The sequence below is a fragment of the Dryobates pubescens genome, chromosome 7 (assembly GCF_014839835.1).
Source record: "Dryobates pubescens isolate bDryPub1 chromosome 7, bDryPub1.pri, whole genome shotgun sequence".
Classification (NCBI taxonomy): Eukaryota; Metazoa; Chordata; class Aves; order Piciformes; family Picidae; genus Dryobates; species Dryobates pubescens.
The window spans coordinates 15,323,944-15,339,066 of NC_071618.1; the positions used below are offsets into that span (position 1 = coordinate 15,323,944).

The 15,123-nt window shown below is 38.5% G+C and overlaps 2 protein-coding genes across 2 annotated transcripts in view; one reads left to right on the forward strand and one right to left on the reverse strand.

The window, feature by feature from the left end:
• Positions 1 to 15,123, reverse strand: part of UBAC2 (UBA domain containing 2) — a 113,287-nt gene that overhangs the window by 43,464 nt on the left and 54,700 nt on the right. The gene's annotated exons all lie outside the window — the stretch shown is intronic.
• LOC104309080 (G-protein coupled receptor 183) lies at positions 5,081 to 12,854 on the forward strand. The gene is given in 2 exon segments (XM_009910347.2): positions 5,081 to 5,121; positions 11,663 to 12,854. Coding segments are annotated over 2 exon segments (1,155 nt in total). The 3' UTR covers positions 12,777 to 12,854.

Sequence of the window (15,123 nt, forward strand, 5' to 3'; positions counted from 1 at the left end):
TTTCTGTGAAGAAAATCCTAACATCCAGTCTAAACCTCCTCTGGTGCAACTTGAGACTGTGTCCTCTTGTTCTGGTGCTGGTTGCTTGGGAGAAGAGACCAACCCCCACCTGGCTACAATTTCCCTTCAGGGAGTTGTAGACAGCAATAAGGTCTCCCCTGAGCCTCCTCTTCTCCAGGCTAAGCAACCCCAGCTCAATACAGGGAGCCTTGCTTGCCAGCCAGCCTAGACAAAACTGGTAACTTTGTATTTGGAAGCACCAGAAATGAGATCTGTGGGCAACATCATGCACCAATTAATGCACAAAATAAGTATGAAAGTGCTCAGTGTGGGCATGAGTAGTTAAAAACATTATAGATTATGTTTTTGGTATTACAATTCACCATAATAATCTCATCTTCCCTGAGCAAATAAAACCAAGAATTTAACTCAGCCATTGTGCACCTTGAAGGAAAAAGAGAGGTTCCTCTTCTGCATGGATATCTCTTAGCACAATCATTGCAACTTTCAGTTCATTACAATATGAGACCAATCATCCAATCAAATATTTTACAATTCCCTCATGAAGACAGGATTCAGACAACTACCTGTCTTTAAAAAAAGCTTTATTTTTCTTAATGGCAAGACTATCCAATGATTATTACATAAACTGCTCATCTCCATTGTAAGCCAGTTTCAAGCTCCTCTCTTTTCCCACTGGTGACCTAATCTGCATCTTTCACAGTATCACAGTATCACAGTAACTAAGGTTGGAAGAGACCCCAAGGATCATCAAGTCCAACCTGTTCCAACAGACCTCACAACTAGATCATAGCACGAAGTGCCACGTCCAATCTCCCCTTGAACACCTCCAGGGACGGCGACTCCACCACCTCCCTGGGCAGCACATTCCAATGACGAATGACTCGCTCAGTGAAGAACTTTTTCCTCACCTCGAGTCTAAACCTCCCCTGACACAACTTGAGACTGTGTCCCCTTGTTCTGGTGCTGGTTGCCTGGGAGAAGAGACCAACCCCCTCCTGTCTACAACCACCTTTCAGGTAGTTGTAGAGGGCAATGAGGTCACCTCTGATCCTTCTCTTCTCCAGGCTAAACAATCCCAGCTCCCTCAGCCTCTCCTCATAGGGCTTGTGCTCAAGGCCTCTCACCAGCCTTGTTGCCCTTCTCTGGACACGTTCAAGTGTCTCGATGTCCTTCCTAAACTGAGGGGCCCAGAACTGGACACAGTACTCAAGGTGTGGCCTAACCAATGCAGAGTACAGGGGCACAATTTCCTATTCTACTTGCTAGAATCTTTCTCCTCGTTTCAGGTTTAATTTACTGTTCATCAGTAAGATGCTAACATATGTCATCACTATTCTTCATCTTTTTCTAAAACTCAGTTATCTCTATGCAACCTTTGTTTTGCAAAGCTGACTCACTCACCAGGCCCTTTCTATTCTACCAACCTGCTACAATATACAACATAAAATTTCTTCACTTAGGCATTCACAATTTAACTATTTCTTCTTCCCTTAGATCAACTGAACATATTTTATTTAGCCTCTGAAGAGTCACCATGACTCACTGGTGAGTCATCATTTACTCTTCCTCTTACTCAAGTCACTTGAAAAATCATATTCGTTCACACACACCAAAAAAGACAGGATTCAGCTACAGGTTAGTTCTAGACATTTGACCTATATCCCACAAAACAAAAGGAGTTTGTTTTGGAAGGAAAGACAGTTTTGCAGTTAAGAAACAAGCTGGCTGGATTAATTTTCTGATCCATAAGCACACTCAGAACTACTCAGAAGTAATTTTCTATCTTGGGTAGTAGTGCTCTAGATATGGACTTGTAAAGTAAAATGCAAAGTATTTGCAAACTGCCCAAATATAGCAGGCATGTGGAATATAAATCATCACAGACATCATAACATACTGTATTAGCTGCATTGTATTGATGCCACCATCTCTGGAAGTAACAAATGAGCATATTAATTTACACGTTATTCTCCTAGCAAGCCAAAATCAAAACAGTAAACTTTTGCATGCAAATGGTAGCACAAAACATATCTCACACTTTTTGATACATGTGATTTCTTGGTTTACATGTTCAAATACTAGGACAGTCAACTAGATATTGATGAAATAGCAGCTGTATAAGAACCAAAACCAAAGAGCTAAAAGGCTAAATAGGGGGTAAAAGAATGCAGTCTATATTATTTAGTTCAAGCAACTACCATCACATCATCTTAGGCTGGATTGGTAGCTAATACACTAGTATGACTCAAAGGGTACAATCCAGTAATTTATCTTAATCAAAGGAAGGTACTATTGTATCAGATAAGAGCAGGAAACACATATTGGTGTTATTTTGCAATGGTAAGAAGTAAACATTTCCCTCAATATGAAGCTGTGGTACTAATGTCATCCCGTGAGCAAAAACTACTACTTGCCTGTATTTCTCAAAAATTCCCATTTCTGCTACATATTTTTGCTGCTGGACAAGAAATCACACTGTGGTATTACTTTGTGTACATATGAAGCAAATTCTCTCTGCTATTTCCCCTTAAGCAGTCTTTAACTCTCATTACTTCATTTAAAGCTCTTCTGCTCTGTGATGAAACTGAATAATTGAAAAATAATTCAAAACCAAGAAAGGAAAAAAACAGAATAAGATCAGTAAGTTCTCATGAAGAGAATCTAGTGTTAGAACATAAATGCAACATAAAAACTGAGGACCTGAAAGCATTAGGTTGTTGACCCTTCACCTCCCAAGCACGTAAGGGCAATCAAGCCATGTCTGCACCGGGACTTCAGCACCAGAAAAAAATCACAGTATCACAGTATCACAGTAACTAAGTTTGGAAGAGACCCCAAGGATCATCAAGTCCAATCTGTTCCAACAGACCTCACAACTAGACCATGGCACCAAGTGCCACGTCCAATCTCCCCTTGAACACCTCCAGGGACAGCGACTCCACCACCTCCCTGGGCAGCCCATTCCAATGACGAATGACTCGCTCGGTGAAGAACTTTTTCCTCACCTCGAGTCTAAACCTCCCCTGGCACAGCTTGAGACTGTGTCCCCTTGTTCTGGTGCTGGTTGCCTGGGAGAAGAGACCAACCCCCTCCTGTCTACAACCACCTTTCAGGTAGTTGTAGAGGGCAATGAGGTCACCTCTGATCCTTCTCTTCTCCAGGCTAAACAATCCCAGCTCCCTCAGCCTCTCCTCATAGGGCTTGTGCTCAAGGCCTCTCACCAGCCTTGTTGCCTTTCTCTGGACACGTTCAAGTGTCTCGATGTCCTTCCTAAACTGAGGGGCCCAGAACTGGACGCAGTACTCAAGGTGTGGCCTAACCAATGCAGAGTACAGGGGCACAATGACCTCCCTGCTCCTGCTGGCCACACTATTCCTAGTACAGGCCAGGATGCCATTGGCCCTCTTGGCCACCTGGGCACACTGCTGGCTCATGTTTAGGCAGGTGTCAATCAGCACCCCCAGGTCCCTCTCTGTTTGGCAGCTCTCCAGCCACTCTGACCCCAGCCTGTAGCTCTGCATGGGGTTGCCGTGGCCAAAGTGCAGCACCCAGCACTTGGACTTGTTGAATGCCATCCCATTGGACTCTGCCCATCTGTCCCATCGGTCGAGGTCCCTCTGCAGAGCCTTTCTACCCTCTAACTGACCAACATCTGTTCCCAACTTGGTGTCATCTGCAAACTTGCTGATGACTGACTCAACCCCCTCATCCATGTCATCAATGAAGATGTTAAAGAGGATGGGGTGTATAGTATCAACTAAATGCTCCAAGCAGGGACAAAACCAGCTCACAAGGATCTACTTCATTCTGCCACAGTAAAACCATTTCTTATAAGCCATGGTATGTTTAGGAAAGTTTCATGTTGTCATTAGATCTGCTGTTACTTTCGGCCTTCTGATGAGATGGGCATGTTAGTAAAGATTGTATCTCTGCACGCCTCCAACACTGCAACATCCGCAAAGCTTGTGCCATGAACACAGCCCTAATGTTTCTAAAGAGCCATTGCACACTCTGCCTGGCTTGGACCCACTGACCATCATGCATACTTGACAGTTCTTTAAAATCAGGCCACTAAATGAGCACATGTTAAAGATAAATAGTTCTTTGCAGTTATGAACAACCAGTATGAATTTTCTGGGGAAAATCCCAGGTAACTCTCAACCACAGCCTGTAGCAGCAAACCACAGGGTTTTCCATCTATCTCTAATCTCCAAAACTCTCTTAACAAACACACAGTACAACTCTTAGATCAATGTTCTTTACCCAGAGAGAAGGTAACAACAGGTACCTCACAACCTGATACCCTATTTCTTTCCTATTCCCTAGCCAGTCATTCTTATCAGTATGATTTTAGGGGACTCAGATTTGCATTTTACAAGCTTTTTATCTTTAATCTATTTACCTTACATGTGTAATAGTAGTATTATTATTCTTACCCTTGTTAAAAAATGCAATAAATAGCTTACAAAGGCACACATCCTCCCTAATCTCTCAAACCACCAGAGTTCCTCAACTCCCTGATGTATTTTCAAAGGGCCTTTCTGTAAAGCCTCATCATAATGATACTAAACTAGTGCTGGGAATGTACATGGGCTGTTGAGAAGTCACACATCTCAGTATACCTCAGTTCCGAGGTTTTCTTGTGCTGTGTCAGATTTGACCAGTAAGAAGAAGTTTTAAAACATGTACTGATGATAAAGCTCTCAGCTACAAACGACATTTAAGTTATTTTTAAATGCAAAGTTTTTCACTCGGGGGTTTTAGTTGGTCAACAATTAGCCTAGTAAACCTCTGGGTAAAGTCCCTTCTATGAAAATCAGTGATGCGTAACTTCAAGGAGGAGGTGGGAGGATATTGCTCTCTTTGAACAGACTAATTGTAAAAGGCTTAAAAATAGATGCTTTCACATCCCATAAAACAGTCGGCAGCAAATCAAGACCAGCATACAAACACGGGTTTTTTCAAGTACTTGAGCCCCTCCCACTAAAGACACTCACGTAATCACTCTTGAAAACAATGTGCAAGGGTGAACTTTCACAGTCAAGCCATCCTGCTAATGCCCTTAACTGCTCAGAGGATCTAAGAAGCTACAGATATGTAAGTACGGAAAACAATTATCTTTTTAAAAACGTTTTTCACTGTACAACAGCAAACAATTCCAGAAAGACTATTTTTTTTTTTGCATTATACTAAATACTTTCATGTGGTAAGAAGGATAAATGATCTTTAGAGGGGAGAGACAAGATTCCTGGAGGAAATTCTGTGATATTTAAAGTTCACATATGCTGCCGGATAATTATTTAAAAGCTCTGTTGACCCACAGCATAAACAAGTTCTTTCAAGTCCTTTCTTACAATACAGCCTTTCCACAACCACAAGGAAACATTTGACACTGTGATACTGCATTAGCTTAGATCTTTTTTCTTTTAGCATTAATAATTTAAACAAATGCAGAAATAACTACTCTATTAAGTAGTAAGGGAAGCATTGCAGTTCTTAAGTCACTTGCTGAAGCTCAGAACACTTTAACAGGAGAGTGCCTTGAAACAAATCTGTGCTATTGCTGTGAATGCATAGCTCGTTCTATCACATGCACTCCTTGTCTGTGAAAAAGCCTTCCTTACTAGCTCAAAAACCCCTCAGTTGCTCTTCTCACATCTAAATATTGCAAAAGAATATTTTAAGAATTCCAAGCTTTATGAGGTAACTCCTTTTACCTTCTGACATGCATATGTTTCGAAGGTTTTAGAAGGAATTGTTTTTGTGAATCGCATCACCAAACATCAGGTTATTAACCAAGCTCCTTATTACTGCCACAAAGCTAAAGCAATATTAAAAGAGATAACTATTTTAAACATCTTGCCAATTAATTTGGAAGGATCACTGTCAGGATCCATTTTTCCTAGTATACTTGCTAAATAAAATACACTGATCAACAGACTAATTCTACTATCATTGATCTTAAAAATCAAGATGGCTTGCATACCTTTGAGCACAGAATAAAAGGGGTCTGTTGAACATTTCATGGTTCTCCTGAAGAGATGCAAAACAATTATTCTTTAAGGGCTTAAATCTTATCCCTTTCTGTTCAAAAGATTGAGGAAGATGTAGACATGTAATGAATAATAAATTCAAGCTGGAGTTCTGAAGCTGTAATCCCTAAAATTAAAGATTACCTGTGCAAGTTCCACATCATCAGGAAGGAAAAAAAAAATCATATAAAATGTGTGCATTTTCTGGTACTGAAATGCAATTTGTTATTTCACTCCTTTTTATTTCAGCTTGCAAGAATTTAATTGTCAGTGGCCCAGGGTTTTGTTTCATTTACTCCATGTTAGGCTCTCTCCTTTTTACATTGAGTATACTTAGGCAAGTAAATTAAAGAGAGGTTAATCATCTAAGCATCAGCGCAGCTCTTCACATTAACATGCGTCTTTGATAGAGATGATTTACGTTAGATAGTTCTCACCATTTTCATAGGACAGATCACATTTGGAGAGATACAACAGATAAGAAAGAGATGCACACTTCAAATGACTTCCACTTTTTCTTTAACTAGTTATGCAGCACTGAAACTTGACTTCTTTACTTCCACCTCACTTACTGTATCTTCTACTACTTTAGTAGAGCACCAAGTATAAATGTCATATAGCTTTGCAAAATCTATAGTAATAGATAAAAGCAGAACCATAAAGAAATCACATTGTGTACATCTGCGGATTCTATTAAGTGTTTGATGAAAACTATAATCCTTCATAGCCATCATTAATACAGTTTCATTCATTGAAAGCTTACTTGGGGTTCTCTGATGTGTGGCTTACAGCTGGTTGTGACTTCAGGATTCAGTCTTCAGGTCATTAGGCCTATTCATTGTCATTTAGGACAGAAAAAAGTTTTTGAAATAAGGTAAACTATCATAATGAGTATACTAGAAGCATACAAGTGTCAAAGTACTAGAAAGAAACAGCAAGCTTTAGGACACGCCTCTCTCTTGCCTCAGCTTTTATTAAGCCACACATAGCTCCCAAGCTGCCAATCCTCATACCTCAATATATGTACCTTAGGTACATGCTCCTTCTGTATTAACAAAGTGTTCTACTAATGAAATCTAGCATGCACACTTTTTAACATACATAACTTAATCAAGTTGCTTTCCTAAACAGAAAACAGTCTACAATGCAGATCAATGGTATGGTAAATTAGAAACTCAAACAGTAAATATGACTGGTCAACAGAAAACAATTAGAGATTAAGGAAAAAAATATAAACCTACATAACCACAGCACTGTGTATTTGCCATCTTCTGCTGTTGTTCAACTCTGTAAGACTCACACAGCTACATCTATAGAGGGCTGTAAGCTCAGGAAATCCTCAGGTCAGGCACTGCAGGGAAAGAGAAGTCTCTTTCCTGACTATTCCTTTTAAAAGAATTTAAACTTTTAATGCATAAATAAACATCATTATCACCCAATACTCTTTGTTAAAGAAATGCTGTCCATCTCAAAGTGACTAAATCACACTATATAGAGAGTCTGGAGAGATCTTTCTAATGATGTACCCTGCCTTTCCAATAATTTATTTAAATGTCCCTCGTAATTTAGCTACTGAAGAGATGGACCAGGAATTCATCTCCAAAGAATGAAAATTATGCAGCGACAGAAAAATCACACATTAGATTACAATACACAGTGAAAGTCTTCTACGTGTTCCCTGTTCTGCTGAAAAGACAGATGGGGCTCCTTCAGCAAATGCAGGAGATGAGAACAAGAAGAAAACTCATTTAGCTTACAAAGAAAGCTTTGTATCACTGCTTGCACATAATCAAACCCCATGTAACTGAGGGTTGTAACACTGCAATTGCTGGCTTACATCTTAAATCTATGCTTGTTAAATTTATGTAACATTATGATAGTACATACAAAGCTCATTATATGTGAGCATCTCCATGAACCAGGGCTTTGGATTATATAATACTTTCAGACTGGAACCACCACTCCATTCATCAGACACCTTTTGCAGTGTGGGCTCTACTCTGAGCTAGGCTCTTGTGTAATGCAGTGGAAACAGATCAAATGAATAATGCCAGTCAAGTACTGTCACAGAAACTCAGTATCCTAAACCAACTTATTTTTGTCTTTGACGTGATTACAAAATTGACTTTAAAAGGCACCTGCACAGAATTTAGATGTGCTAGATTTTGTAAGCAGCTTGACGTGGTACTGTGATTTCCCCCCCCAACTGGATACTACTGATGTCAAATATCAAGAAAGCACACAGAACAGACTAAACACTGCCTAGCTAACAAATCTCATAAAATAATTGCATAAGAACTTTTTTTCCCATTGGTGATCAGAAAGCAAAACAATGCTAAGACTTGAAAATGGTAAGTGGGAGAACAATAAGGAACACTGCAGTGCTTGCAAGCCTAGACATAATATTAAAATTAATTTTAAACTCTCCCAGGCATAAGGTTCTCTCAGGGAGAAGCAGAGAGCAGTGGTCATGCTCCTAGACTGGAGATATCCTAAGACACAGTGAATCTGAGAACTACTGTGGGATCACAGTGAACTAACTTCACAAGCTCCCAATGCTGTGCTATCCAACTCTATCTTGGATATCTAGGCAACTGAACAGAAAAAGCAGGGACATACTGGTGAGTATGCTTCCAGGTACAATGATGCCAAGAGGCATGTGGAACCCCATTTCCTATGTGGGACTATGATGAGGTTAGAATGGACGTCATATGTTTTGCTTTGTGGTGAGACATTTGAGAAGTTCACCTTGAACTGACAAAGCCATGAGATTGTATGAACACAAAACCAGCAATTGCAAGTTAATTTTAGAGAAATTTAAGTAAGACACAGCCACATTTTTTTAACAGGGAGGTTGATTGACCAAAAACTACAGTACAAGAGGCAAATTCACTTTCTCTTCAGTTCTCCAAATTAAGACCAAACAGCCTTTTAGAAAATATGGTTTAAATTAAAAGTTTGTGGAACCCATACACAAACACTAAAACAGCAACATAACCTGGATTATACAAAAGGTCATATTAAATGGGCAAGTGGTCTGTGTTACTGAATATTGTTTGTCTGCAGACTCAGGAAAAGTAACAACTTGAACAACCTTCTTTACAATACCAATATAAAGACAGACATTTTAAACACTTCATGCCTTAAAGTCTTTCATGTACTTCTATGACCAAAAAAATGTGGCAATGTTTTCTAAAGTAAATTGAAGTTGACTTGTTTTCAGGTATATACTTCAAAATAGTATGATCAGTAAACTAAGCCACTGGGGAAGGGTATTTAATCCAACAAACACAGCCCTCTCTCAGCTAGGACTCCTTCTCAAGACAGCCATAGTTTTATGTGAGGGTGAACATCTTCTAATGAGAAACAAGTTCTGGTTTAATCTGCTATGTTAAAGATGCAACTTCATAGCATAAAACTGGGTAACACACATTTTGTGAAATCCTACCCTTGATGTAAAAAGAGTAAATTTCACTGAAATTCCTAATTTTTTTCTTACATTATCATTACATGTGTTTGCATAACAGATTTTCTACATTTTACAAACTTCTGTATAAAGAAAACTGAATGGATGTATTCACATTGTGTATGATCAAACCCTATTACAACTTTACAGTGAACATAAATTCATGCCATTAACACGCTGCAGTTACTGCAAAAGACCCATTTATCATAAATCTTACATTACTCTTCCTTACATATGCTCAAGCAATGATTTTATCTAAATGTCAAGGAAGAAATTAGTAGAAGATAGGTGTCATGCTGGGAGTGTGAACACGTAATCAGAAGCATTTAAGTAAGAGAAACAAAACCCAAATACCTCACTGACTCTTATCCTACACAAACCCACACCATTTTCTGCAAAAAGCAGTCTGCTGCATTTAAGTAAAACAAGATGAAACAGAAGGAAAGTATCCCTTTAACTATCCTCAGGGCAATAACTACTGCATCAATCAATCATCAAACAGATCAACACCAAGATATTGTGAACAATGTAGAATTAACTAATATAATTTTCTCCAGGGAGGTGGCTGAATTGCTATCCCGGGAGGTATTTAAAAGACTCATAGATAGGGTGCTAAGAGACATGGTCTACTACCAGACTTGGTAGAGTTAGATGGCTGGACTTCATCTTAAAGGTCTTTTCAACCAATACAATTCTATGATTCTATAAAATTAGATATTCTTAAACCTACAGCTGGAGTTACAATTTAACAGTTTAATTATCTGATTCAAATCATAAAACTCCCACTTCAGATTTGACTTCCAATCCTTGATGCAGTATTCCCATCTCCTGACACATGGGAAGGTATCTAAGAGTCAAAACATCGTACATCTATGTTAGAAATCAGTAACCTGTCTTTCCTACTGCCTGTACAACACAGCAAGCACAGACTATCTGGATGCTAAATTTATTCCTTAAATGCAAGCTATTTATGTATTTTAATACACATCATCCACTATTCACAGGTTTCATGTTTCATGTTCATGATGATGTGTATTCCTTGCTAACCTGGTCAGAAATCTGATCAGACAGGCTTATAATATAGCAGTGTGTTGCAGTTTTATTAAATATGAACTTGAAATGAGTAGGACAATCTCCTCAAAGCATTTAGCAGGAGTAACATTCGATGGCTTCTATACTTACAGTACAGAATTGTTAGGTAACAACACACCTAAGAAATAGTTTCCACTGGAAGCAGTATCAACAGGATGGGGTCCTTTTCATTTCTGAAATTCTGCTGATTTACATTTTTAAGTCCCCCAAATCACTGCCACTTTGCAGCTCTTCCATGCTATTTGTGACTGTGCAGGTTAAGCAATTTCTAAAATCTACTAAATTGACAGCCTGTAAAATATTGTAACTGAGTTAGTTCTCTTTTGCAGCACCACTAAAGAGAGACTAAAGTAGAAGTCTTAAGAATTTATGTATGCAGCAATATTTGAATTGGATTCCAAAAGCCAGTTCTTAAAACTAGCACTACAGAAGCTGAGTTATAATGCAAATATGGTAAGAGTGATGAAAAAAAAAAAGTCTTTCTATATGAGTTAAACCATAAAACATGCGTTGTTAGAAACAAAAACTCACTAAAAATTCACTGAAATGCATTTGAAAGATTTTTTTCTGCTTGTGTGACTCATGGGGGTTCATATGGTCCCTTGTCAAAGCTCTAGGCAACCTGATCTAGTGGAGGATGTCCCTGCTGACTGCAGGGGCACTGGATGAGATGACCTTTGGAGGTCCCTTCCAACCTAAACCATTCTATGATTATCACATGGCTTCTTCAGACTCCTTTTTCACTTTGGATTGCTTTAAACAGTCTCCCACCTTCACTTTCCAAATACATTACAGACCTGCTTTATTATTTTGCCTCCTGTCTTATTTATTTCAGGAAAGAAGGAACCGGGATCAAAACAGTAAAGACAGAAAGATCTATCTTATTGTTTGTTTGATTTTGGAAAGTAGTTCACATAGTGAAGTTTCATTTCAGTTTTTCAGAGTCTTGCTTTTTGCAACACAGGTTGCCATTGGTATGCATAAGTTGTTTATCTACATTTATTACAAAATGTTCCCTTCTGTGGCTTTTTTTTTTTCCCCATGTTAGGTCTACTGAGCTTCCTGCAACAACAGCGCTTACAGAAATGGACACTTTCACAGCTTCTCAGACAAACACCTCTGTCTGTGACTTGTATGAGCACAAAGATACAGCACGGATACTACTGTCTGTCTTCTACAGCTCCATCTTAGTTCTTGGAGTGCTTGGAAACACCATTGCCCTCACTGTCATTTTTAAAAACAGAAAGAAGATCAACTCCACTACCCTCTATTCAACAAATCTCGTCTTCTCTGATCTCCTGTTCTGTATTGCCTTGCCTACCAGGATAGCCTACTACGCCCTGGGATTTCACTGGCCATTTGGAGAAGTGCTGTGTCGAATAACCGCTCTCTTGTTCTACATCAACACTTACGCAGGTGTAAACTTCATGACGTGTTTGAGCATTGACAGGTTTTTTGCTGTCGTCCACCCTTTCCGATACAAGATCAGAAGGATTAAATACGCCAAGGGAATTTGTGTCTTTATCTGGCTACTTGTATTTAGTCAAACTTTCCCGTTACTTATACAACCCATGTCACAGGAAGAAAAAGAAAGGACTACATGTATGGAATATCCAAACTTTGAAAAAATTGCACATCTACCACTAATACTTCTTGCTGCCTGTTTAGTAGGGTACCTTATTCCCCTGGGGATTATACTATTTTGTTACTCTCAAATTAGCTGCAAACTTTTTCAAACGGCCAAGGAAAATCCACTGACTGAAAAATCCGGGATAAACAAAAAAGCCATCAACACCATCATCTTTGTAATTATAGTGTTTGTCATCTGCTTTACCCCTTATCATGTTGCAATCATACAACACATGATTAAGAAGCTTCAGAGTGAGCCTTCATGCACTGAAAATAAAATTTTCCAGAAGTCACTCCATTATACTGTGTTTCTGATGAATTTTAACTGCTGCCTGGATCCTTTCATCTACTTCTTTGCATGCAAAGGATACAAGAGAACTGTATTGAAAATACTGAGACGACAAGTGAGTGTGTCAATTTCAAGTGCTGCCAGGTCACATCATGAAGAAAGCTCACGTGATGTGGGAGAAACGCAAATGACGGTACTTGCAAAATCTCCCAATGGGAAGCTACCTGAGAAACCAAACCTGTAGTATGCTGCAGTTATAGCAAGATCAAAAAGCCAGGGTCCACTGTAAAAATAGTTAGTACTCCCTGTACAGCAGCTGAAGTAAGATTCTCAGGATGTCAGAAAATCAAGTACTGACGTTGGACTGAAAAAAACATTGTCACAGGACAGCAGGAAAACTCAGCATTATAATTTCCTAGCTGTATCATTTTGACTGATCTCATTATTTTTTCCAGGAAATATGCACCATTGTGAATGTTTGAATGTTTGAATTCCATACTGTACATATATACGTCTGGATGTTATTAACTCAAGCAAAGACTCAGTGTGGGTGTCTGAGAAAGGATTAAACACAAATAGCTTAAAATTCAGACTGACTACAACCAGAACATCTGAAAAGTGAAAGACCTCTAGCTGAGCTCCAATTACATCAATGGTTTTGTCAGCCAAGTCATGTTAAGCAAAGAAAATCAAGCTGTGAGATAAAATGGACAATTTCTGTGCATGTTTGACTGTCACAAGATCTTAGTTCATAGTCCTTTGGAGGTGAAATTGCCTTTTACAGAATTTGGAGCATAAATACCTTATTGGGACAATTCACATAGATAATATTGTCAAATGTAATAGATGAAAAGTTAATGAACTGTTTGGTTCTCCCCAACACTGAATATCTCCCACATGTTAAATTACTCATCTTTGCAAGGTAAATTGTTGTTTTATTCCTTTTCCTAAAGGAGAATTTTTCTTTCTAGTGTGTATTGTAAAGAGTCTCTACTGCATCTGTATATAAATTATTTATAAATATAAAAAATAAGTTGAACCAAGAGACTGTAATATGAAAACTGTTGGAGTAGGTGATCTCAAAGGTCCCTTCCAACCTAAGCTGTTCTTCTATGATTCTACGATACAAGGTTCTTCAGAACTTCTGCTGAAATCAGACACGGACACAAGACAAACTTTTTAGAAACAGGAATAAATAGTCACAGTTGAAGCCACCAAAAAGTGAATTAATTAAATCTCATGGTGTGAGATGGCCACCTCTTTTTCAGCACTGTTTTCCTGAGAGATCAATAAATGAGAACAGCAGGATTAGCTGAGGGAGGACAAGCTTTCCCATTACGTGTTCATATTGCTTATCTGGGATCACTTTGGGCAGACTGAAATTAGACCAGTAGAGACCAAATGACTTAAACACATCCTGCAGGAATCAGCTCAATACCAGTTGAGTATGCAGGATGCAAGCCCTGGGTTCCTGCTGCCATGCCCTTCTGTCGTGTCAGTTTCCTTCCCTACTTCATTCCTGGCCTCCCTGTCTTTTCTTTTGTGTTCTGTTTTACTAATATGCCTTCACCTGCCAACACAACCTGGGTAATTGCACCACGAGGCTGTGATGGAAAAGCAAAATTAAAGAGTGCCTGATAATTACTGGCAAAATCTATGCCAGATGTCAGAATAAAAGTTATATACTGCAGCTGTAAGTTTCTGGCATTGAGGTTCTACTGAAGTCAAAGAAATATAGTTACATTTGTCAGCTTTGCAATTCCTTCCTACACCTCACATGCTGACCTGTGCCTTGCTGCAGATATGGAAGGGTCATATCTGAGCAGCAGTACGGAAACATTAAATTAACAATTGCTTTTATATGGGAAAGAAAATGCAAAACATTCTGTATTTCCTACTAGTTAGGTTACCAAACTAGAGTTTCTAATTACAAAAGACACTATGCAACTACAGGAAAATGGAGTAAGAAATAGCTTCTAACAGAAGTTCAACTTAATTCTGTATGCTATAGCAGTTCTGTTCTTTTCAGCCTTTTTAATAAACTATTTTAAATTGCTATTTAAGAGTTTGTTCCTATTGGAATAAGCAAATGATAACCTGATAAACCCACAGACAGACCACTCATTAATATCTAGAAGCTGTAGAAATAAAAGATATGTATTATTAACATCAAACCACTACAAGCTCCTTTCATTCTCCTAATGTCTGTTTTCTTATTTTGATATACATTTCATCTAACTGTGATTATAAAACCTTAAAGGAAAGACATCTTTTTTATAGTTGTCTGTAAAATATCACTCAAAATTGTATTACAGCACTACATAATGGAGATACCTACTCTCTTCTCAGTGCAAACAAAATGAAGGTCTGTACTGAAAAATCTTTCTCTATTCCCATTTTCTCATGTTAGCAACTGAGTTATTTTCAAATTTAGGCTTTGTTTTTAATCCTATCAGCAGTCTCAAACAGGTAACTTTACATCAAAATACTGCTTTAGTAAGTCTTAGAGTGTTAGATATGGGTTTGAGAAAAGCTAGGGTCTCCTCATTTTAGTATTTCTCAAATGCTGAAGAAACCACTAAAATAAAAAC